We start from the raw sequence: 26698 nt of genomic DNA on the forward strand, positions 1-26698 counted from the left end.
CAAAATGAAAGCTAAACAGAATGTTCTTTGTAATAGCTGAAAAAAGGAAGGGCACATTTCAGACAGATGTCACTGAATGTCTATTGAATATACGTCTACTAATATAGTATGAAAAATTATGCCAACGACTTTAATGGGTAATTAAGTGGTTGTTGTGAATACATTAACAACTTTTCCTTGGTAGTCTGATATTTGTGTTCATTTCATGTCTTGTGTTCTACATTCTTTTATTCAACAAACTGAACAAAATCTGGCTCAAACATCAAACTCCGATGAACTAAAGAGGCAAAACTAGGCAACCTTTCAACTGAAATCCACAGGATTACACAGTATCACTGGGGCAGTTGTTGACTTAATAGAAGGAGCACAACACTGCACATTTAAGATACTTCACTTCATGCAAGATTAAATTCAGTTGACTTATTAAGCAGCAAAGAGCTCAGCAATGAAGAGACTTAGAACATTGAGGACAGTTTAGCATCTGTTTAAGTTTAAGAAATATACACTGATAGCATTCATGTTGTCAGGCTGACAGAGCAATTGGATAACTCAGGCACATGACTTTTGTTTGCTCTAACCCACACTGACTGGTCTACCACATACAAACTTTTTTTATCAGCATTTTCAAAACTTGGACTTTTCACCACATTGTTTCTAAACTGTGGAATAATACTTATTAAATATAGTCTTATGGTAATCAGATTTCTGCTTTTGGCTATGCAGTTTTAACAGTTAACTATAGTTTTATTCAGTTTCCAGCAAAAGTCAGGATTAGTATGGAAAATATACAGGTCAGGAGAGCAACTTATAAGAGCAATTAATGTCATAAATTCAGGCTGACATCTGATGTCATTACTGCTTATTTAAGTACAATATGAATGCAACAAATGTTAGATATTTTTAAATATTTTAATTGAACTCAAACATTGGGCAAGTTACTGTTTGTCTGAGCTGGTCATGAGCTGGTAAAAATTCTACATTTTAATTAGGTGTGATGTAATCACTTTGTTCTGCTTCATCAAAAAAAATAAATGCTTTAGACTTTCCAAAGCCAGGCTAGCTTAAGATATTTTACAGATTATTCCCAATGTTGTTTTTGTATTCAATAGGTAGCTGTCTATAGAGTAATAACTTTTTAACTAGTATTACTACATAAAAACATGATCATGAAGGCATCCACTACCCATCTCTGGACACAAGAGACCCTAACCAGGAAACGGTGAATAAAGGGTTTCTTAGAATTGTGGAAAGACAAGAAGGCAGTGCAGTTGCATTACAAGTTTGCAAATACGAACATTCCAGCCAAACCTAAGTGTGCACAGAAAAGGGCCATTGAAAATGGCAAAACAAAATTATATTCTTTTTGCACTATATTCTTATTCCCTATGCAGATTTCTTTCTAGCTGTGTGGTCCCTTGGCTAAAATGAAAAACATTCCTGGAGGACTTTTGACATTGCAGTGATGAGGAGTAAGGAGAGGCCAGAGAACAGCTACTGCAGCAGGGGTAACACTTGTTAGTAACTAAAGCTCAGACTCAACAATGGAATGGAAGAAGCTGATAATGAAAAGATGGGAGTCAAGTGGGAGGAGAAGGACTCTGACTAATACCATGATTCACTGAGAGGAGATATTGGAAGACAAGTGTGATGATGAAAAAAGGTGCAGGAACTAAATAGGTTAGAGGTAGACTCTCACTGCTTTAGTGTGAACTCACAGGTAAGTGCCTCTTCTCAGCATCCTGTGAAATAGGAATGTAACATCCATTTAGTTGCCTACTATGAGCACTTTGTATCCAAGCAAAGGCATTTGGAGTAATACTTTTGAAGTGATTATCTCAGGATATATCGAGAGATATCACATAAAATTATTCAGGTCATGATTTAAAATGCTTACCAAATGAGCAAAACAAAAATTTAAAATGGTAAATTTAAGAATGTATTTAAGAACCACCCTTCATAAAACAATAAAAGTACATACTTGCAAAACTCAACTGAACACCTTAAATTAGTTATTCAACAAGTAAGAATGTCAAATACAAAAACTGTGCACCAGGCTATAACACCTTTGTCATCTAGAAACAAAGAAGGCCAGATTCTCTCTACTGACAATTTTGAAAGAGGTTTTCTCTCTCTGTAAATGACACAAGTACTGTAACCAAGATATTTCATGAACATTATAATCATGAAAGGCCTTGGTCTGTAGTTTATCAAGTAATTAAAATGATATTGCTTTTCCATTGTTTTTCTGACCTTTTAATCCTTTCCTGACAGAATCTGTGGGTGGCAATAACATTTTCCCCATGCAATAAGACACAGACTGCAGATGCAATGGCTACAGAAAAAGCCATTCCTAAACATACATCAACTTTCACAGAAATGCCCTTCCTCTTTGGAGAGCAGAGGGGTGACAGTGTGAGTGATCAGAATCAGGACATGCACTTCTGACCCACAGAGCTCCTAAGAATGCTTCCTTCACAGCCCTCAAGGGCTTGCCACTGACATCAAAGATAAGGACAAGTAGAAAACTGGAGCTCACCCTGTGAGATTTGAGTTTCTTCAATTCACTAAAAGATCTGCTCATTAAACAAGGCACTGCTACGAAAGATTTCCAAAAGCAAAACTTCCTCTTGAATTTCACATTCTACTTTCAATAATTAATATTTAATGCTTAGCAAATCCAAAGAGAAGTTGATGAAATCCATTTAGTCAAGAACCCACCTTGTCCTTGGGGAAATTCTCAAAAGCACCTGAAGAGCAAAAAAAACGGAGATCCTAGTGCAAGTCAGCACATCTGTTGTGTTCATCCTTCCCAGTGCTTTGAGAAAATCTCCCCCATAAAGCAACAAAACTGTAAAAACATCTCTAAAAGCATCCTTTGCTCAAAAATGACTGTTCCACATATTCAGCATTAGATTTCTGATGTGCTTCTAAGAGTGCTACTCTTTGGAGAGTAAGGACTTCTTTATTTTGAGAATGAATAAAAAATTTTAAATTAAAAATGTAAACTGCTTTTCCAGCAAGCAATTCAGCTCAGTATTTCAAAATCCCAACAAAGCATTCATGAGTACTTGGAACACTTTTTTGTGCAAGGCACCAGTGGCTTCAGGACCCCAAACTCCCAGGTTGCTGAAGGTCTTCACCAGCACACACATTGCTGTGCAAGGCAGAGACCCCCCAAGGGAGTGATCAAGGGATCTGCTCTGAGTACAGAACATAATTTAGCTGTGACAAGCTAAACTAACAACTACTGGGTCAAGTCTGTGTTGGCAAATGGCTTCCACCATTGTTCCAAAAGGAACATCTCCAAAAATCTCAGACTTCTTACCCGTGTTATGCCCAGAGCTATTACAGCTGGCAAAGCACTGAAAAACAAATGCTCAGTAGGATAAAGAGAAAAGAGTTTGTGCAGGAAATCTGCAACTGTGTTCAAAATGAACTCCTGATGACATTTTACATTTTGTATGCAATCAAATTCGTATTCTTTCTTTGTCCCTAAAAAAGATCTTCAAAGGAAAAAAAAAAAAAAAACGAAACTGTCAAGAGTCCTCGACATAAAAAAGCATGCACTAAATGCTATGGGGTCAAAAGTTTGAAAAATATCTGGGTTTTTATTTCCAACATACCCACCCTACAAATAGGCTGCATAGCTTTCCTTAACAGCATTCTTAGAACTGAGAACACATGAGCCAATTTCCTCCTCCTGCTCTCGGGTACCGTCAGACCCTGGAGGGTTTGAGGCAGCCCTGCAAACAGTGATGTAGGTCACTCCTGCTGAATTGCTTGACCTGAGCTCTGTGCAGCTGTACCAGCTCTGGGATACACAATCCTTCTGTGCCAGGAGTCAGGTTTCTCCACACAAGGTTCACTGGCAACGGTGCCAAGGAATTAACCAGAGACTCAAGTCACTGAGGGGTTCGTATGATTCCAAAAAAGCAAGCTGAACACAGTAAACTGTAAACTACTAACTAAGCCTTCTAAAACCTTATTATAGAAATTAATTACTCCTGAGTAGAAGGCTGGCATGCTAAAATGTTTTCAGAACCATAATATTCTCTAGATGACAGCCCTAGGCACAGCTGCTGAAATACTCGTCCACCATGTAAAAACTGAGGCTTACTGCTAAAAACTTCCACAAAAGATTTTCATAAATCAGTGCGCCCACTCAACACAAACACCACACAGCAACATCCAAGGATTCCTGCTTAGTTTTCCACTGAGTACTGCTGCCTTACAGCCAAAGATGGTACATTTTGCAATTTTTTTCTATGCAGTTACTTCTAAGGAAATAACTACATTATACTTTGCAGCAGATGCAACTCAGTCTGTCCTCCTTCAAACTCACCAGATGACAAATTTCCCTGTACAGAGCAAGGGAGAAAGGTGTAAAATTTAACAGTGGGATTACATGCCTTTCTGAGACAAAGTACCAGGCACACTCAGGATCAGCATCATGTGGCTACAAAGCTTCTGCCTGGCAAGGAGCATAAGCCAAAAAACCTTGTATCTGCCTGCCAAAAATCATGGCAAAAGATTACTTCAAAGCAAGCTAGAAGTAGATTATTTGAGCCCCTGAGGCTTTTGGCTGAAAAATTTTTGACTGGATGTCATATGCATACTTCAGTCTCAGGGGTGCAACTTTAACTATTATCTTACAAGAGACTCAAACAAAAAAAAAAAAAAAGGAAAAAAGGAAGTAAAAACACAGGAAAGAAAGCTTCTGAATTAAATCTCTCTGCAGAGACACCACATCACCTTCTGGATCGGGACATGGAAACAAACTCAATACTCACTGTATCAAAATCACAGTATAAGACTATGTTTAGTGTAAGAAGAATAATTCAACAAATGTGCATGTATAACTGACTTCTGGCTTTCATACCATCCATTAAGTTCTGGAGGTTTTTAAAGCAGAAGGTTATTATGAAGTTTACCACTCTTATAGTACTGTCAGTTCTCCCACTGCTTGCACCTCCAAATGTTTTTACAAAATGTCATTGCAGCCAGGCATGTCATCCTCTGGGCTCCACCTCACCAGCTACAACCAATAGGCAAAAGACTTACACAACAGTGTTTCTGAACCCAAGTTCATTTCAACAAACAGATGGATCACAGGCTTCCCGGTTTTTCATCAAAATCATTAGGAATAGTGCAGCAGGAATCCTACATATGCCAGTCCAAGAGAACGGGCTGCAGTTATTAAATCTGATTTACTGAAAAGCTCAGAAGTCAGATAATTAGGACAGAAGACATTTATAAAGACCAAATAGCTACACTGACATCAAATTACTTAGCTATTGTCCAAAACTATCAAGATAAATTATATTATGCTAGAAGTATTATCAAAACTACAACCCAAAATAACAAGTAAAAAAAAAACCTTCAAGGAAACAGACAGGCTTAAAATGAAAAAGAGTGGTTTACACATTCTAGTCTCAGACAATTAAAAAACCCCTACAGATGTAATTTTATCTGCTCTACTTGTTTTGTAGCACAAGTACATGACACAAAGTACCTAGAAAAAAACAACTTGTTCTATCAGAACACTGAAATCTGATGCTACTTTTGCAGGTACATTTGCAAAATTCACTGGTTTAGATTAATATCTGGCATTGGGAGTATGTGAAGGGATTAAAAATCTGCCTATGTTATTTTACTTACACCTCTAACACTCCACAAATAGAATTTGTAAAACATGATTTATTCTTTGCTGTACACAGAATTAATGTGTTTCACTATTAAATCCCAAAACTTAAATGCATGTATTTCCCTAAACTTCTCAAGTCCCCAAGTCAAAACAAGAAAACACATATGAAAAAGAGAAACCTTGTGATTTCAGCACACACCTTTGTTCTCACAAGCCTTAGCACAAATCTATTTATTCCCTAAAGGAATATTTATTTCCTAAAGGAAAATTCAGTCAGAAACAGCAGCAAAGAGCAATTAAACAGTATCAAAACATTCAGTCCATTTTGGCTTGTTATTTGTTAGTTACAACTTTATATTACAGCAGGAATAAAAAACTTGACAGTTTGGCACATGAAAAGCATTCAATTACATACTACCTGATACTGTGTACAGCAGATGTTCTCAAACTAGAGCCCACTGCCCTCATGAGACCAGTAAAGACCTTCTAGGGCTTTGCAAGGTTCCTTGATTTTGCTTGTAAACTTGTGCAGTTACTTAAATGGGCTCGTTAGAGGAGGGAAAGGGTCTCCAGAAAAACCAAGTCTTCAGAGATTAAGAAAAGCTCCTCTGGTTTCACAGTATGTGCACAACCACAAACTGATGATTTAGAATGCTCATACGAGCTAAGATCTGAACAATATTTATTTTGATCATGCCATGGCAACAGAGAAAATTTGGGTATGGAAACATCTCTTATATCCTTGTCTGGGGTGTTATTTGAGTAACCTGGATAGAATAGGTTCCTTCCTCACCTGCCTCCTTGTTCCCTGTCAGTGCTCCTGCTTTATTCCTAGAGAGAAGCAGACAGCAAGGAGCTGCAGGGATAAAGCAGCTCTCCTTGTCCTGTCATGGCTTTTGGCCTTCTCCTCCCAAGCAGAGTCAGCCGTTTCCCTGCCACACGCACAATCAGAGCAATTATGTGACACTATGCCAAAGTCAACAGACACAGGTGTGCTCCCACAACTGGGAAGGTCAAGGGCTGACTGGCGTGCAAGGCTTTGGTGCAAAAAAGATACAAAGCATGGGTTTGACTGCAAATGACACAGCCTTGATTACATCATCTCGCTGCCACAGGATATGCCGATCACTACATGGCTGTGAGATCTCTCTCAAAGGCTCCAGTTCAGAAACAGATTTATTTGTTTTATTGTTTGTATGAATTCTCTTTTTGCTGGAAAACAGTCACAGCATTGCTTTGTTTACCCGAATGCAGAGTTCTGCTTGGGAGCCACTAAAAATCCAGAGAAAATGTTACATTCAGAAGTAAGATCACTCAAGGAAATTGCTAGTTTGCAGAAATCCAGTAAAAATACAGAGCCAAAAGTCCCATGTGAGTAATTGCCAGATTTTGGAATGATGCTGTTCAAGACTTGATACACTACTGCCACCACAACTCTGTGTTACGTTGGCTGCAATTATTTCCCACCAAAACAAAAAAATGCAGCACATGCTGTATTTCCTACTTCAGTGCAATAGCAGTGGGCACTATTCCTCAAGGATTTTGTGTCTTTAACTATTTTTTTCATCTACTGTAACTTTTTCCCCTATTAAATATGTGTTTCTGATTGTACCCATGTGAGATACATTAGTTAAGCATTTTCACTAGTGCATCTGTGCTTAGAAATGCTTTCTTGTGTTACAAGACTCAGTCAGTCAGTAAAGCTTCCATTCATCAAAGCACTTAAGCCTGCACCTAACTCCAAATATGCACCTAATCCCATTGACTTTAATGGGACTGCTTACTTGCTTAGTTAGGCATGCATTTAAAAATCAAGGTCCATGTAAGCATAATTGTGCTCTTTGGCCTGGTCCCAAGCCCTTTAAAAAGGAAAAAAGCAGAATGGAGAACAAATGTTCAGCAAAGCTGTAAGAAGGCACAGCAGCTTTCTAGGAAATATGCACAACATAACAAATAATTTAACTATCTTTACAGCAAGTCCCAACAATCAGAGTTAGCTGGCAATCCAATTATTGAATTCTACCAAGATATTTTCAAACCTAACTGGAGCACTTTTAGGAATATTCATTCAATAAAGTTGTTAGAAATCATAAGTAAAAGAAAAGCTGCAAGCATTTTGTGTGTTTATACTGTTTCTCATCATTTATCCAGTTATTAAGGAATACAATACTCCAATGCTGCTAAGCATTGACACCTCCCTCACTTGTTACTGCGTTGAACTTTATATTAACTAGTTTTAGAACAATGTATGCAAAGTCTAAATTTGGAATATAATTTCAACAAGGTGCACTGCTGTAATCAAGAATTCAGTCCTGCAGCTTAAACTTCTACAGCAAGTTAGACACAGAAAAACCTGAGGGCTGGAACACAATGGTGAAACTGAGGACTTTCCTCCCCTTTGCATCACAGGTGTCCAAAAGAGAGTAGTGACAAAGGCAGCTGTCTCTAGTACATGATGTGCCAATGGTTTCATTCATCTTGTTAAGATGATTTAAACATACATGAGGAGTGAGAATTTTCCAAGACTGATGAGTCCTCCTCATGCTTCCTAACAATCAGGGTAGATAAAGATAATAGGGTTCTGACAAAAACAAACCCAAAAGCTTTCTATCTTATAAAACCAGAATAATTATTTCTCTTTCAGAATGGCACTTAGACATGACAGTTCAAATGACCAAAAACCTGATAGATAAAATTTTTATGTGGTTTTATAAAATGGTTACCAGAAAGTTTAACATTAGAAGAACAACTAAACAGAATACATTTTCTGAGGGATCAAGTTTCAGTTATACTTATACTTTACTCAGCAAAGCTGCCTTGCAGGAGAAAACAAATAAGATGACTCATAGTGCAAAATAAGCCTGAAGCTTTTCTTAAGTACTGTTTTCACTAATATAACTACAAAAACACAAGACTTTAAAACTCCTAATACATTAGATTCACAGAAAATACTTCATACTTTGCTGTAATGGCTCCTGAAAAGTAAAGAAATGTCCAGTGCTTTAAGTATCTGGTACAATTGAAAGGTTAAGCAACAACTGGAAGCACACATTTTAAAAAGCCCTACACAAGAAGTCAAGTTTACAGTCCAGCAAGATGCAGTTAGTTAACACTGCTGTTTATAATCTCCTTTTGGACCGGTTTAATTGGTTCTATCCAGTATCTGGTCTCCATCAGCATAAACAGTAGCAGTAAAGTATCCAGGATGTGTATCACAATGTGCAAGTACTACTTGCAAAACAGTAACTTTGAAAAAATGTCTTGCTCTCTTAGAAAATAGAAATTTAAGCTTTATAAATGTACCAGATGGGGGAAACAAACCTACAAAAGCCATTCCAAGCTCCAGTCTAGCCTCAGTAGCTGTACAAATTCATTAGTGTCCATAACAGAGGTGAATGACCTTGGAGCAGTCCAGGAGCCCACTGCAAACATTCCAGAGTTCAGAAGTCATGTCCATCACACTGGGACTTGGTGTTGGCAAAGGGACTTAACAAATGTCAGGCACGTAAGATAAACTGCATCTGCCACATACAGCCAACTCTAAACAAACAAATCTTGCAGCAATAAAATTTATTTGTTTCAATAAAATTCTATAGGCTGTAAAACAATATCCTCATGCGGGTAGGATTTCCACAGGTCAAAGACTTTTCAGTCATGCCCCATTTCTTGAAATGTGAGCATAAACTGCAACAATCCCTTTAAAATGAAGCCTTGACATGGTAGGAGGTATATACAATTATGACTATTTTCCAGTCTTACAGAATACAGATATTTTAGGATGCTTCCATGCAGGTCAACATGCCAACTTAAGGTTCTAAATGCCAGCTATTCAGACACTATTACTGTTACAGTGCATATGTACCTCCTCCATTCAGCACAACAACAATGGTTGGGCAAGACCACCTGAATATATTTTAACAGTTGTTTCCTCCCTCTCAGCACACATTGAAATTAATATTTTGACATTAAGACCCCAAATTTAGGGACCAATTTGCCTGTGTCCACATTTCATTCAAATAAGCTTTAGTGAATGCCTATTCTTTCATACCTCTTGATATTTCACATTCAGTCCTTCAAACTATTTTACCACATAAGATAAAACTTTTTTTTATGTGCACGGTTTATGAGAATTTTAAATCATGAAATAATTGCATGAATGTGAGGACTTCTATTTTTAAAAATGTGGGAAAGGTTAGCCAAGTTCTTCAACTTTGGTCACATACACAACCGTAACAAAATGAGATCTGGTCTACCAACAGAAACCCCAAAGAGATCTTCTGCAGTGGCTGAGGTAAATTCAACATAGTGGTCTTTGCATTTAAGCACTGAAAATTATGAAAACCCAAAACGACATTTCTACTTCACATAAAGGACTACTTCTAGGTGTGCATGGTACATCTGGCTTGAACCACCTGAAGAAAAATGTTCAGTAAGACAAAAATGTAGAACTTTTACCTCAAGACAATTCAAACATTGGTCAAATAGGCGAATGTAGTATCTAAAATACAGAAAAGTATCTAAGCAATATAGAATCACTGAAGTCAAATGGCACCAGAAGCAGGGGGAAGGTGAGGCACACCCAAAAACCTACACTGAATCACATCCTTTTTGAAGTCATGTAATACATACTAGCTAGTAATGCTCTCAAAAAAATTCATGCACGTTTATTGCACTGAATTTCAAGGCATGAATAAAATGTATTTGTTTTTACAGAATTACTGATAGTCCAAGAAATTAATTGTTTCCCACTAAAATAATGTTCTCTTCAGCACAGAGACATCCATCACTCTAAAAATTTGTCTGATCACAACCTGCCAAAAAGGAAACAATTCACCATTAAATGCATCCCTAAAGGAAAAAAAAAAAAAAAGGTAAAAAAACCAATCAAAACAAGATGCTTTTCCAGTATAATCAATGTGTTGCCTGGAGTATTCTCATTGAAAAGACAATTTCCTCAGCAACAACAGAAAAGGTGTCCTGAATCCTGATGGACCAGATGGAGAAATTAGAGGTTCAAGATATCTTTCTGTTGTTCTTTATAAGGTCACCATCTCAAGCTCCAGCATAATAGTTAATGGAACTAATTAATTTTAGCCTGAAATGGCTTTCAGCAGCAATGAAATTCCTAAAAATGGATCAATTTGCTGCAGAATTTGTTGAGATGCATGCCTGGATTCTCTTCTAATAAGTATGTTTACTCAATTTTCCCCTATCAGCTACCTCTTTTCCTCGAGAGAACAGCGTCGCTGCCTCTTGTTCATATTGTTTTGGATCATGAAAGCTCATGGAAAAATTAAGAGCTATTCTAAAAAGATTACTTTTTTCCAAAAGGTTGATTTCTTTTAGGAAACTTAATTTTTTAGTATGAGTAAAATCAATATTCGAGTCACAGCTAGTTACTGAAATGAGGAACAGAACTCCAGTAATTGTATAACCCTTCACCCACAGCAAATGGAAGGCAAACCTATTATCTTGAGTCTCTAGCTGCAGCAATTCCAGGCTGCATTATTTCCTACTTGACATGAAGAAGCATCGTAATCACAGGTGGTCACTGTTTTCTGGGGAATCTGCAATAATGTAGTCTCACATCCAGCCCCTAAGTACATTCTAACCTTAGCAAACAGCAGTTGATTTAAAGCCATGTTTTCTTCAAGATATTTGCTGTACTGCACATACTACCCAGGTGTGTGAAACAAACATTTCCTTCTCATACTACCCAAGCTGTGTAAGGCTCTAAAGTCCCCCATTATCTCCTCCACACAATGCTCTTTCTTACCTGTGTGACTGCAAATCCATGAAAGAACTGTCAAGATTTGGTTCTGCTCTGAATATCATCAACAAAATCACCAAGTAAGTTACAACTAAAGAATTCCAATTCATCTTTTCATTGCACTTTCCACTCTACATAACTGGGTCAAACTGTGTGTGCCAAAGGGTACAAATCAGTCATACAGATATGGTGGGAAACAGCCTTTTAGGAAAACAAGACTACATTCATTTATTGGGATCTTATGTCAAGATGATGTTGAAGAAGAAGCGTCTCCTTTGCAAGAACATACATTTAACATCACAGCAGGAACTTAGTCCCCTTCAAAAATGTTCTGCTAAGCAATGCTTCCACTTTGCATTTTTTAAGATACCACCAAGGCACACTTGAATAATCTACAGAAATATATTATACTTGTGTGTAAAGGCTCACACCCTGCTACAGTTTGGATTACAGGGAATAGGCACAGACAGGAAGGGAAGGGAAGTGCCTCTGTCACAGAAACGTTTGGGACTAGGGGACTGCTTTTAGTCACTACTAGTTTCTCACTAGAATTCTGCAGATATTTTTCATATTTACACAGGAACCAAACTGATCTGCACATTCACACCTCTGTCACCACAGTTCCTTGTGTGTTCATGACCTTGATAAGAATAAACCAGACTACATATAAATAGCATCACCAACAGTCCAATATCAGTAACCAACAAGTCTGACATTTCTGATTTCTGCAAGGTCAACAGCCTGGTACAGAGCAATTACTACAATTATAGGCACAGCTCTAGTATGGAAAGAAAAAGGCAATGTCTGTAAAAACATTTTGTATTTTATAGAAGAAAACACATTTTGGTTTCTAATTTATCTTTCTCTGTTATGAGATACATATATATGTATGTTTCTCATTTCCACTTCACAGGATTTGTAAAAGCTACACACAAGGCAAAGTACACTAAAACACTCCCAGTGAACTATTAGAATCGCTTGGCTGTGGACACAGCAACTTTAACCTTGACCGCATTTTCAATTCATGAATTGCACCTAGGTGCCACATTAAGCTGCTTCAAACTAGAAGCCAACAATGTCATGTGGCAAACATTGATACATTTAAATACATCATACTTTAAAAATAAAATTGATCAATTTTAATGCATATGCTCAAGTAGGTTTTTATAGGAGGCTTTGAACAGATAAGTTCTAAGAGTTACATGTTACTATGTTACAAAGAGAGAACAGGAAGTTATTCACAAGCACTTTGATGATTTCACTGAGCAAGGTATAAATGCTCTTGTTCAAAGACACTGTACAATCAGAACCCCAGAAAACTGGATTGCTTCTTCATCAGCAAGAACGTGGTGTAGTCCTGTGACTGCAGAGAAGCCTGTGGCCATAAAAAGGATTAAATATGTAAGTCTTAGGTAATACCATCACATCTCTGTTTTGATGATTTTGTTCAAGTTTTGATGTTATTTCTGCAAATAGGAAAAATCTGTTGTTGCAATAATAAAATGTCTGAGATGCCAAAACAGGGCATGGGCTTGCAAACCAATAGAATTTTAAGAAGATTTTGAGCTCACATCACTTATTTTGTGAAGTATGAGTCATTAAGTGTGATCTTGTCAGTTTGTGATTTATCTCAGCAAAAATGAAATGATGGAAATTTACATTACTTTAAATTAAAAACTAATTTATCCTACATTCATGTGACTTTGCTCCCTAGGACTTCAAAAGTCAAGACACCCTGGCACTTGTAGGGAGAAAAAAGAGAGCTGTTCAGTGGTAGTTTCAGAGTGAAGCCATATGAAAATCTGGGTGATTTCAGGTTCAGTTAAAAATTCGATTTCAGCGTAGTTTAAACAAGCTCATTTTGATCTAGCTGTACACCATTTTCCAATCTCTAATCTTATTAAATTTCACAGACTGAGGTGGTACCAGATGACATCCAGGATACTTGTTCATTCTGAACTTTTGAAAAAAGTTGAAAACCCTAATGTGAAAGCTTAATCAATGTGAAATTTAAACTGAAGGGAACTCTACACAGACTTCTGTGAAACTAAATTGTATCTTGTAAACATGAGCTGCTGCATAAAAATTCAAATTTTTGGTCTCAGCAAAGGGTTAAGACTCAGATTCTTGCTTTCCCGGAGAATATTCTCTCATACCTTTGTTTGGCTGAAAGGCAAAGCACAACTTCCTGCAGATGAATATGGTCAAAATATACATAAATTACACAAACCCCAGCTTGTTACAGAGAAGCACAACACTCTGCTGTTAATTCGGCCCTAAATACATTTCACTACCATTAGGACACACAAATCACATTAATCCTATGAAACAAAGATTTGTCACATAATTCTCATTTTGAGGTGGAGAACCTGGAAATTAAAAACACATTTGAGACAAAGATGTATCACATGGAAGAGATGAGAACCAGTTGCCAGCAAGCCACCCAAGGGAGGGAAGTCACAAAACTACTGGGCTCCACCTTGGTTAAAAAAATTGGTTCTTAACAGGGCTGCAGAGTCCAAAAAAAAGGTTTGCACACTCAGCAGACACTTAGTGCCCCTGCAAAATGCTAGACTAACAACAACCAGAGGGTAAATGAAATATCCAAGGTCCTGCAGGAAATCCACTGCAGAGCAGCCTGGAGACTTTGGCTGGAATAGGGACCTGCATCCATAGCAGCTCTCTGAAGCAACCAAGCAGCCACTCTGCTCAGCCCAGGGACTCAGTCTCTCCACAAGACAGGGACACAATAGCACCTGCCTAACTCAAGAGTTACAGTTTCCACAGTTTTGGTCTAACACAGTAAGTCATACTTCAAGCATATTTTAAAACAGAACAGCTCCTCAACTATTTGCTGTGGGTGCATCTATATCTGTGGGTGCAAGTGCTGCACAAAAAGAAAAATAGATATATACACACAACTAGAGCCTCTATGGACCTTCTTCCCAAGGATTTATTTATTCATGTGACAAGTCTGCCTATCCTGGTCTACCAAAATTGTAATCTTTGTTTTAATAGAAGTGCCTAAAAACATACTGGACCCTTTCCAGGCTCTAGAGTAATATTATAATGTAGTTAAATGAAAACAAAGCCTAAATACTTAATTTCCTGTAGATTTCCAAGATTGCTGTTTCAGTTTCCTGACTAAATAATAGGTATTTTGGAATATTCTGTTACAGTTATTAGCATTTTCAATTTGCTCCTAAAAGTCATCAAAACAAAATTAAGCATTAACTTACTCTTTGGCTCCTTAGTAAAAATCAGCTTAGGTCAGACAACATTTTGCTGCACTGTCATCGCTTTCTAAAAATTCCTCTATTTTCACTAAGACTTCTGGGTTACTGGCTTCTGATAGTTTATTATAATTAACAAAGAAAAAGTCCTAGTGCCTAAATTCTGAAGCTCCTGAAATTGCTGGATTGTAATAAAGTTTTCATTTCATCAGTGATTTATCAGTGGTAACAATAATTAAAATACTACCAATACTCACCTGTCACCAAGTATAAGCATACAGAAAAAAGAAAAAAAAAAGAAAAAAAAAAAAAAGGAGATGAATAAACCTTTAGCAGTAAATGCACTTCCATACTGTATTTCTAGGAACTCTGACTTTTAGATGAGGCCTGAGATATCACTAGTCAACAAAGCTAACACTGCTAGCACAAGGGAGTACAAATGCAAACAAAGAAAAAACCCTGATCTCCAGACCACAGACATCACAGGAGGCAGCATGGATTGAAAGTGACAGAGAAAGTAACAAAACAAACCAAATTAAAATGAAATACTAATTCCATTTATTGTTTCAATGATTGTTTTAGCACTCACCTCATAAATCCTCACACATGAAAGCCTTTATTTTTCCTCACAAATGTTCATAAATAGCCCCCCTTCTACTTCATGACCCCACCTGCCATGAGAACACATCAATCTGCTAATAAGCTGTCTCTAGCATATATATGTCTTTTTCTTTAATATATACTAACTTAAAGTTTTACTGCACATTCCAACTCTACTGCCGGTCAAATTCTAGTAACAGACACCATGCAAGCAAGCAGAGAGAAAGTACTCAGCCAAAGGAGAATTCTCATGAAATATGTGATATACAAGCTTGCTCTAACACTGTACAATTCTTTTTTATTCCCCTTGCTCTTATGTTTATTATGATAACATAATTTGTGACTGTTTACAGTGACAGTCTTCTAGTATAAACATTAGCAGACAACAATAAATTGAAGAAGAGCTTCATCATTTTTATTTTTGTGCACGACATAACCTTCCCCCCTCTCCCCTACAGTAAGCAAGTTCCCTTTCCAGAGTTTTTCTGGGTCAATGGTACAAAGCTGATGCTGCCCATTCAGAGCCTCCACTGCCATAGAACACTCGGTCAGTAAGCACAATTCAGATGCTCCCATGTTAACACCTGTCTGAGGGGGTCTGCTGGCAATCTCTACTTTCAGGCAGCTAACCAAGGATCTTTTTAAGCATTCTGCAGAGAGGAATCTGTAAGCCCTTTTAGGGAGTTCCAAGCTAACCACCACAATGAGATGCTGAAAGTCAAATGGCTTGAACATTTCTAGGACGAGAAACATAATTCAGCCAATTAACAGCAAAGGTATCATTTATACTGCAGGAGTATTTGCAAAGTTTTCGTCCCTCTTCTAAATAGGAGGACAAGAACAAGAACTTATGCAGCCAGTCCCCTTCTTAATAGCTTTCTCCCCACTGCTTGCTTGTCCAGGTGTTTAACAGATCCCTTAAATGTGAGTTTCAGAACGTTACTTCTGCTGCGCCCCTCTTTGTTTCTTTACAATAAAATCTAAATTACTTTGTTTCCTTTTGCTATTTAACCTCAGAAGAGGGGTCTTGCACTAGCTACATGACTCTCTTTTACAACTACTTTCCCATACATTCATTGAAATCAAATGTATTTCAACTGGCTGAAATTTCTTGGTTGTTTTTTTTTTCTTTGAACTGCTGTAATATAACACAAAACAGGTTTGATTGTAGTGGTTACTTAAAAGGCATTAACTACATCTTAGTAATTTCTGCATAAAAGACATGACATCAAACCCTTCACCTCCCCCATGATACAGAGTACACAGGTCTTCATCGGTTTCCTCTTTTGTGAATGCAGGACAGTGCTGTAATCTATCTTCCTATGGGCTACCATAGCTTGTTTTGTTAGAGTGCATCCATGAATACTTGGCAAGGGACTGAGAAAAAGGAACAGCTGAGACCACATTTATTTTCTATTTTTATCCAAACTCCTTTTTTCTTGTCTACACTTAATTTCTCCATCACAGAAAGCCAGTATTTCAGAAAAAAAAACAGTGATCATGAGTTCAGGTTTTTTTATGAACAACTATGTGAAGGGACTGGTGTGTTACTGAATGTTTCTTCATGAACACTCCCAGCCTCCTCTTATACCAGTGTACCACAGGACTTTATCTTGTTTCTTTAAAACTAAACTGGAGTGATTTAATTATTCCAACCTAGAGAATAATTAATTATTCACCCGACTTCACTTTCAATCTGATATACATCAAGCTGTTTAGTCAGAAAAAATCAAGGCCCAACAACATGCAATATTTTATTTTCTACTTCACTGCTATCCCCAGCATTCTTGAAAACTTCAGCTTTTTTTCAGATTTACTTTGGATTTATCATTTTCAACATCATTTTCAAACTAGTTCAAAGAGAAGCATAACTCAAGGATAACAGAATTGTTATCCCTAATTGTGTCACTTAATCATAAGAGATAACAGCATTTGCTTTCAGAACAATTTCTCTAGTGACACAATTAAGCTCAAAGCTGGGATGTATTTTCTACTGTCAGCCAATCTATGAAGACAAAGGCATACTGCAGATAAGGATTACATTCTACCTTTTTATATAGACATCCACACCTGAAAAATTATTGTTTTAAAAATTGCAGAAATAAGAACAAAATAAAAGTACACAACACTCTATTACTTTGCTGTATCTCCAGCTGCTTCTAATAGGCAGGATAGACATTACTGACCACATTTGACAGGAGAACAGAGTGTGGAGCACAGAGAGAACCACAATCTGGATTAGCCATTCTATGCTGCACTTCAGCACCTACTTTTGCTTCAAAATGAAGCAAAACAAACATTTTCCAAGACATGTACTATATATGTAGCACATATAAAAGCAGTTTAAAACCTTTCAGAATGAAGATACTTCGTAATACCGTTTTGGTTGGTTTGGGCTTTGTTTGTTTTTTTCAAATGTTAAATGCATTGTAAGCAACATCTGATCCTGATAAGGTCTGTTTTACTGGATCATTTATAGCAAGACTGAAGATGCAGAACTATAGATTCAGGCAGCAGCTCCATGGAAGAGTGAGGAGCTCCATCCTTTAGATTGTGAGGTCTTTTCACAACAAGAGGCTGCTAGACAATAGGAAAAGAACAAATACACAGATCCAGTGCTTAGTCATTTTGTCTGAACTTGAATATTTGCTACTCACAACCACCTACCAGATTTCATATCAGTTCAACGGCAGCAGAGTTATCCTTTCACTGGTTCTACATGTGGTAGTTGCCCCTCCAGTGTATCCAGGTATCAAAAACAAATTAGGTCATGGCCAAAGATCATACACCAAAAAATGTCATTGTTGCTTTATAAATGGCAGAAGGATAAAGGACTTTATAAAGCATGTGGCCAAGAAACCTCGTAGAGGTTCACTCTGTAAAACACTTAACAAAAACTATTCAAACAGAGGGAAGAAGTGGCAATAAGCAGTTATTTCTTAGCTCCCAGGAACCTGTTACTTCCATTAACACCTTATTAATGCCTGGCAGGTGTTTCCCAATGCAGAGCTTGGCATTAGCAAGTCATTATGAAGAGAAACAATGAAGAGTCCTATTTCCAACAGCCAAGAAATGACAATGGTATCTATGAAAAAGCAGAAAGAAGGAGAGAATGTTCTATTGTAATCATAGGTTTTTCACATTTATGATATATTTTAGGGAGCAACCATTTTTCCAGGAAAGAAAAAGCCTTCAACAGAGGCTACATACACAATATGAGCCTCCTTGAATGCATCCCACCTAATCTGTAAAAAGGGTCTTGAGCTCAAACCACTGTGTCCTCAGTAACTATTGATAAAAACCAAACAAAACAGTAAGACAAAAGCAAGCCTTGAATATGAACAAACAAGAGATGGAATTTTCATTGATTCCACAATGCATTTCAGCATCTGAATGCCATGGGCTCCATGATCTGGTTTTCCACTTTCACAGAGCATATCCTTTGTGCAATCATATCCTGGGCAAAGCCTTGGTGACAATTCTCACCAGCATGCATCTTCTCAACACTCCCATGGTATAAACAGTGTAAGCCATGCACTGTTTCAAGGACAATTTTTAGGGTAAGATTAAGCACCTGGAAACAGTTCCTGAAATTGGTCCTTCTCAAATACAAACAACACCTGACACCACTCATCACTCACCCAGTACCAAACAGCAATGCTATCACCAAAGAACTGAGAGCCACCCACATACACAGACCATGTTTCATTGGGCACAGGTTGCTGTCAAATTCTTTCCATTTCATGACAGAAAACTTTACAAAGTTCCTGTTCAGTGAAGAATACACCCCCCCCTCTAATACAACCAAGCAAGATGAACAAGAAACGAGAGACATTTTCTGTAAATCAGGTGAAGGACAGATATAGGTATCTATGTACCATTGCTTCTGCTTTGTTAATCTAGAGATCTGGTTCTTTCTTATAATAGTAGTGTTAAAAAGAACACAGCGATGCCAAAGGAAAAAGCAGAAAATCTTCACAGACGCTAGCACTATATACTCAGAAGAACCTGCAAAGTAAACACAAGAGGACAAAGAAGGGAGGGAAGTCTGGCTCCAACTTTAAGAAAGCACAGACAGAAAAAAATCACATCCACCCTGGACCTTTTTTCAATGGAAGCAATCCATATTGCACAGGTAAGTTGAAATTCCTACAGAAAACTGCTTCTATAACCTTACAAGAACAACCATAGGGTTACTCTGTATCCCAACATGTATCAGTTAAGAGAATAACCCTAACTTATCGGAAGTACACACTTCTCATTATCCTGATCTGTTACTCTGATCCTACAGCCATTAAAAGTTCCCTAACTTAAAACAATAACATCATCTATAGTTCTCTTACCTGGACACTAGCACACACCAGCACAGTTCCAATAGGAGCTACTTGCCTCATCCTGCTTTTCTGATGGGAGATAGCATGGTTGGCTATGCTTCCTATAGTTGACACAAGTTACCTCCCTAGAAGGTTTGCAAGGTTTTCAATATCTGATGCACTTTTTTTGTATTAAACAAGTAAAATCTCTATTACCAATAATTTTGCTACTTAAATTACAGTGTGCATTTTAAAACTGCTTAGATATTTTTCTATTAACGTCAGCAGTTAGCTGGAAGATGAAAACAAATTACGTTGCAAGAGAAAATGTAATATAAAAATCAGGAGACAGAAAATAGTTGTTTCACGCACCTTTGAGAGGCAGCCACAGCGCCCAGCCCAACAGAATTTTGGGTGGGATGCTCAATGATCCCTTGTAAAGCGCGCCCCCGCGTGGTAACCCACATCTCTGCAAAAGCAACTTCCTTCACCGCTCCCAAGAAACCTTTCTGTCTCCAACACGGCCTCGAGTCGGTGCTCACTCCTGCCCAGGTACTGGGACGACTTCTCCGACTGGGAGTGTCCCAGACACATGCAAAAACACATGCACCTTTCTGCCCTAGAGGCAGTTTCTCAATCTATGGGCAAGGTCAAAATTATTATGAACATTCTTTTCTCAAAGCTTGTTTGTTAAAGTCTCCTCAGTAGTCTCTCTCCATTTTTCTTCTAAAAAGTTACTGAGTAGGACTAACCCACTGTCTCCAGAAGAAATATAAGGATACTCTCATTTCACACAAAAGAAGAAAAAAAATCTTGAAGGAAGGAAACCAACACTTCTGACTAAATAGCAAGTTGAAGGAAGACCCATTGGCAGTCACTCTTTAATTTAATAGCACGGTCAAAATGTAAGTCAGAAGAGGAGTAGCAATGTATTTACAAAAACAACATCTACTCAATAATACTGAAACATATCCGAGCATACGTGGTAGGAATAACCCACTGTGACACCAAATAAAAACTATTGAAAAACAGAAGTGGAACTCAATAGGACTGTAAATGAAAACGTTTGTTCGCTTAAAAAAATCCATCAGAAATAATTCAAATGTGCAGAAAACAGAATTTACACAGAAATAATGCCACTGATTATCAAGATCATTGTTCTGCTTCTTTCTTCTGCATAGGTAGAATATGACCCAATGGGTGATATTTCCTGCTTTGTCTAGTTTTATTTTTAAAGTATTTAATTATTTTAAGAAGTTTTAATTTCATTAGGATTCAGAGTCTAGACTAGACCAGGAAATACACAATCATTTCAATGAAAAGTGAGCTTTTTTTTGTAGTACTTGGGTTAGTATATGTGCCAGTTATGACAGTGTCACAGACAGACAATATGTTCTTATGATGAAATACCCTAATTTGTTAGGACTTCCCTAATTTGTTGGGCTTTTTCACTTCAAGTTTTTTAAAGGACTATTTCATTTCATTTCATAGATCACATTCTTTACTACATTTCTGAATAATTTTTACTATATCAGCCTTTTCCATCTTTTTTTCCTCTTAAGGATAAGGTAAGCTGAAAATACTAACCAAAACCAATGGTCCTTGGAACAAAATAAATAATGGGTTTGTAACACAAGGATATTCTTGTTCTGGTAATGTAAAAGAATGTCCAACAGAGGGCGATAGAGACCATGCATTCGTTAGGCACAACTCAATTATCAGTTTTCTGAGTCATAGATCAGAAATGCAATTAAAACGAGTTTCTGGCCCTTGCTGAATTAGTCTGAGACCAAGGAAAGCTTTATAGCACAACCAACTTCACCCAGATCTAACCTTTACAAAGGAAATTCAAAGCTATGACTTTGCTTGCACTAAGAAACGCAGAACAGAGACAAACATGGCATTGTCCAGATGTGCACAAGTACGAGGAACTGGGACATGCAGAGGACAAGGCTGTATTCATCAGTGATTTCCCCTGGCAAACCAACTATTTAAACTGAACCTGACCTTTCACTGTTTGAGTTCATGAGTCACATCTGAGCCACTTCTGCAGCTTTTGCCAACATATATAGGAAACATCAGCCAAGCGTCAAGTGCCCCTCGCTAGGAATTTATTTCTTTCACTGACCTTACTTGAAAGATTACAATTTTTTTCTAAACACTGTAACATTATGTTTAAGATTGCTACCATCTTGCAAAAAGTGTATTTATTCATTGCAAATGGAATCTATATAGCAGACTGCAAAAAGTCAACACAGCAGCCCTTTCTGAACCCATGAAAAGTAACCACTCAATTGTTCTCTAAGAGAACATCACTGCTGAGTGAAAAGAAAGCCAGTAAGACCTGAGGCAAACATGGCCCAATCAGAAAAGTTAGACTACAAGCAGCTATAAAGCAATCAAAAGAAACCATTCTGTTGCAGACTCTGAAAAATATCTCCACTCTAAAACTGAATCAAAGAAAGATATTGTATTTCTTTCTTATTTAAACTTTCAGTCTTTTTGTTCTGGCTCTTTCAAAGAACCTCTTCTGTAGAAAGTAAAGTATGTGGGAAAAGCTCATTGGCAGACACCTTAATTGTGGCTAAAACACCTCCTGATTCCATCCCTTCAGCACTCCTTAATTTGTTCTCAGTAAATACAAATGTTAGTTAAGAAATCACCCAACCTGCAATAATAAAAGCTAACGTTTTTCACATCTACTTTAACAAAAATAAAATTTTAAAGAAGAAGCAAGTTTAAGCCGGCATTGCCCAGGTTTGGGCAGCTGAGGCAGCCCTGCCTTACCTTGCACTGCCCTGCCACACAGATGGCCGTCCCGTTGGGGTCGCAGGGGGTGCCGTCGATCACCGTCTCCGCCTGGCGCACGTAGAAGCGGTAGCCGATGGCCCGGCAGTTCAGCTCGCACTTCTGACTCCCCTTCACTGTGGACACAACGCAAGGCCCCGTTACAAAGAGCACAGCAGTAGACTGGAAAAGGAAAAGCTCCTTAAACGAGCAGTAAGGTCTGAGGGGAAGAAACAAATATGTAAACAGTGCATTGTAAGTGACCACATCAAATGAACCAGCTCCAAGGTAAGCATTCCAGCACACCTTATGACAGTGTAAACAGTACCTCCATTGTTAACGACTGACACTTCCCTAAATGACCAACAGTACTTTTAGTTCCTTAAAAACATTGCCCAGTTCATCTTCTTAAAGCCTAGAGACATGTCATGGCACTTCATAACCCCTGAGTGCCAGATAAATTACACCATAATCAGAAGGACATGCATCAAATCAGGCTCACTGTCAGTCTGTTCAGGTCCATTAGGCATACAAACATCCAGCACTGAGATACATTCTAAACAAGACAGATGCACATTTTTAAAAATTCTATTGTTTTTCCCTTCATTTTTACAAGTTACACTTTAGTGGATATTCCACTAAAAAACCTCAGCTCTTACATTCTATTCCACTAAATTTCATTTTCAAAAATGTATAAAATGCATTATAATTCCGTCGATTTCACTGATTCCTGCTGACACGCAAGAACCAATAGGAAATCAGTCCACTGAACTCTCGGTGAGAGGAACACAGAAGACAAGAAGCAAGACATGTTATCTTCTCCTGTGAAAATCTGTTCCTTGAGCAGATACAGTCTAACACCCCCCACATCTTACGCTATCAGGTTTGTTAACACATTTGTGTAGCCTTTCTGTTGCAAATCATCTGTCATGTCAGAGATGCTCTCAGCTTATTACCCCATTTGCTAACTGACATAACAGTATCTTCAGTTTCTTTCCAACCGGGAGTAGTGCTGATATTCAGTGGCAGCGAGGTCCAAACAGAAATCCTTTTTTATGACAATACTTTCATTGCTGACACAATAATGAACTAAAATTCCTCTCACTTCACAAAGCTTCAGCTCATCCCCTATTCTGAAACTGAAACCTACTATTTAATCTAGGTGTCAAAGGACACCTATTTAATCTATGTGCCCTCGTTTAAGGCTAAAACATTGCATTCACAAGACTTTCTACTTGACTTCAGTGCATTTTTGAATCTTCAGCTAAGACATAAAAAAAAACCAAAAATAAAAGCTATCACTTCAAATATATATTAAACAACTGTTTGTTGTAGAAGTACCAAAATTTCAGCTCAACTTCAGTTACACCCTGCGCAGACACAGGATTAATGCAGACCAATTCTGTATCTTACATTTTGCCTCATACAGCTGAGCTCATTTAACTGCCACTCATACACATCATGTGTCTAGCAATCTTTGATAAAATCCGCAAAAACATCTACTAATTTTAAGAGAGGTCAAAGGTCTGTTTACCGAGTTTGGGTTTTTTGCAGAAGCCCTGCATGCCGTGTTCAACTGGGTCATTCATCCACTGGCTACTTTTTTTTTAGATTCAGTAGCTTATGATTCCAATTACTTCATTCAGTTATTAAAAAAAAAAAAAATCAACTCCCCTACCCCCAAAAAAACCCAAACCAAACCAAAAAAAAAAAACCAACCCCAAACTGAGGTATTTCCTGCAGTTCAATCTCCAAGTGTAACAGTCAGGACTAACAAGATAAACTGAGCTTTATTCTTAGCAGCTTCATCACTTCACACATAACTATATTCAGAATTCTCCAATAAATATAACCCAGTTTCAGTGATTTATTACAATTTAAGTCAACTTGTCCTCTTCTCTGTCTGAAAGTGTCCTATTTTCATAACATGCAAAGCTAGCAATCAAGCAGCACCTCTGGAGAGTACATTTTCTTATCTTTCCATTCTCTAAAATCAAGTGAAACAAGCCATTTAGAGTTTCTGACATGTCCTTATCTTCTGTGTTTGTTCCCTTAAGTTCAGTATCCTGAAGCCTCACATTCCCATATTCTTCCTCTCACCATCTCCCCCATAGTTTAGATACTTTAAAATATTTATTCTTTAAATTATTAGCTGGCCTTCTAGATCCCAGTGAAAGTTTTGTGCTACTTGGAGATGAAAAAATTACCTGCTGGTGCATGGTATTTTTTCCTGGATCTCTTCCTTCACTTCTGCTGTGATAGGTCAGCCTACTGCATTGCTAATGCAGCACAGTAACAACCCCAAGCAGGCAGAGATTACTTGCTGTGTAAAAATATAATTCCCATTTCATTATTTCTGTGTTTCATTCTTTCTCATCAGGAACTGTTCCCACTCATACAGAAAGAAGTATTAGAACAGTCACTGTCTCTGTCCACAAACAAACAAATCAGGCTTTAACAACAAACATACTCTATAACCCTGTGGCCTTCAATATTCAGATTCTTTTATGAGTACCTGTAAGGTACTGCCTTGATTAGGCATATACCAACCACACCACTTAAAGATAACATTCCCAAATGTGAATGATCTGAAAAAAACTTGTCTGCAAAGAGCAAAATCTGTTAACTGAATTGCCCCTGCTGAATGACAGGCATTTCCCATAAGGATTTTATGTAAGCATTATATATTATTGTGTAAGATGTAGAAATTACAGCAGAACAAACACATTTTAGAATTCCCATGTAGAACAAGATACCACACCAGTAAAAAAACTTCCCTTACCCTGTGTTCTGCCACATCTCTTGAGGTTTTACAGTTTAGGTGGTAGGTCAAGATACACTACTGGCTTGGCAACTGGACATAAAATGTCAATTAAACAAAGATCTGTGAGGCGATTGATTCCACACAGGTCACATTTTTGACTCCCATGTTAGCTTATCCCACACTTCACAAAAGGATCTATCTTCCCAACTAGCTAGCAGCAAGACACATTTCCCCAAAAAAAACTTCAGTTCTTTTGAAGTGTGGCACAGTTTCTAGGACAGTTAATTATACAGGTACTGTTCAACATGTCCTCCTAGTGTATTTGGTTTTTATTCATGTTCTTACCTTAGCACAACCAAGTGTTTGTGCAAAGTCTCACCTTATCCCACCTTATTAAATAGTGAACTTGCGTGAAATTTAATGATGCCACACAGGTTCTGCCAGACATATTAATTATTAATTTAACTGAAGGAAGTGCCTTTAGTGAACAATTCTGGTAACATGTAGTGTTTGGTTTCAATTTTACAGACTGAAAAAGTATCAAATCAACAAATCAGTACTTTCCTTAAAACATCCTTACCAAACTAGCCTTAAATACTCCAAGGACATCCTGGTCTTCTCCAAACTGCAAGACTTGGGAGCTGTTTTTTCCAAGCTCTCTGTTGAAACTTACCTTCCACCTTCCCTGTGAGGAATCAGAGCCAGGCATGCTAAAGCAGGACCACAGCACAGTTCTACTGCCTTCCACGTCCCCAGTAAGAACACCAAGACCTCACCTTACAAAACTGCACATCACACATTACAGTGAAAACTTTCCACCATTCTCCTAAGTCTGGTTTTATTGATCAAACTTAAATCACAAGTATCAACATATTTCATTGCAGATTTCAGTGCAGTGGAGGTTTGAAGAGAAAAATTCAACTGACAAACATATCCACACATTTTTTAAAGGGGAAAAGAGTAATTTATGTGTATCACAGTACAACCAGTGGCTGGAGTTCAAACTGTGTCTCCAGCAGCATTTCCGGCTGAGGCCTCTCCTCAGGCCCTGCAGAGGGGACGGCAGCCGCATGCCCGCTGGGAAGCACGAGTGAGCAAGGGAGAAGTGTCTGTCCTCCACAGGGATTCACAGGCTAACAGTCAAAGATCAATCCTGATCTTTTAACCCCACGACAGGGAAACCACTGGCGTATCTGAGCCCACGACCCGCTCCCGGCTCGAGACGGTGTCCCCGCGATGAGGCGAGGCCGGCCCGAGCCGGGCACCTCAGGGCGAGAGCAGCACCGGGCACGGGCCAAACGCGGCTTGGCCCGAGGGAGAAAACTCCCTGCAACTGAACACGTTCTTCTCTTGTTCTCGCCCCGGGTCCAGCCGCTCCCCGGGAGCACAGCCGGCTCGCAGCAGGCTCATCCCGGAGGGAGCCGATGGCCGTAATGGACCCGGCGAAGGCCGGGCCCTCCCGTCCCTCAGCCGCTGCCCGGCGCGCCGGGCCAGTCAGCCCCGCTCTGCGCCCGCCCTTCTGCGAAATTTCACCCTCATCCCACGCCCTTTCCTTACATGAACGTGTAAGAAATTAAAGTCCTCACA

The 26698-nt window shown here is 38.3% G+C and overlaps 1 protein-coding gene across 2 annotated transcripts in view; it reads right to left on the reverse strand.

Annotated features, from left to right (window-relative positions):
• THSD4 (thrombospondin type 1 domain containing 4) overlaps positions 1 to 26698 on the reverse strand; it is a 242744-nt gene that overhangs the window by 108895 nt on the left and 107151 nt on the right. For both annotated transcript variants that reach the window (XR_011003831.1, XM_068204088.1), the window contains exon 7: positions 22348 to 22484. Coding sequence is in view for 1 of the 2 variants with exons in the window: in XM_068204088.1 (XP_068060189.1) it covers positions 22348 to 22484 (137 nt within the window). In the remaining variant the exon portion in view is untranslated. The remainder of the gene's footprint in view (positions 1 to 22347; positions 22485 to 26698) is intronic.

This window comes from Anomalospiza imberbis, chromosome 13, assembly GCF_031753505.1.
Source record: "Anomalospiza imberbis isolate Cuckoo-Finch-1a 21T00152 chromosome 13, ASM3175350v1, whole genome shotgun sequence".
Taxonomy (NCBI): domain Eukaryota; kingdom Metazoa; phylum Chordata; class Aves; order Passeriformes; family Viduidae; genus Anomalospiza; species Anomalospiza imberbis.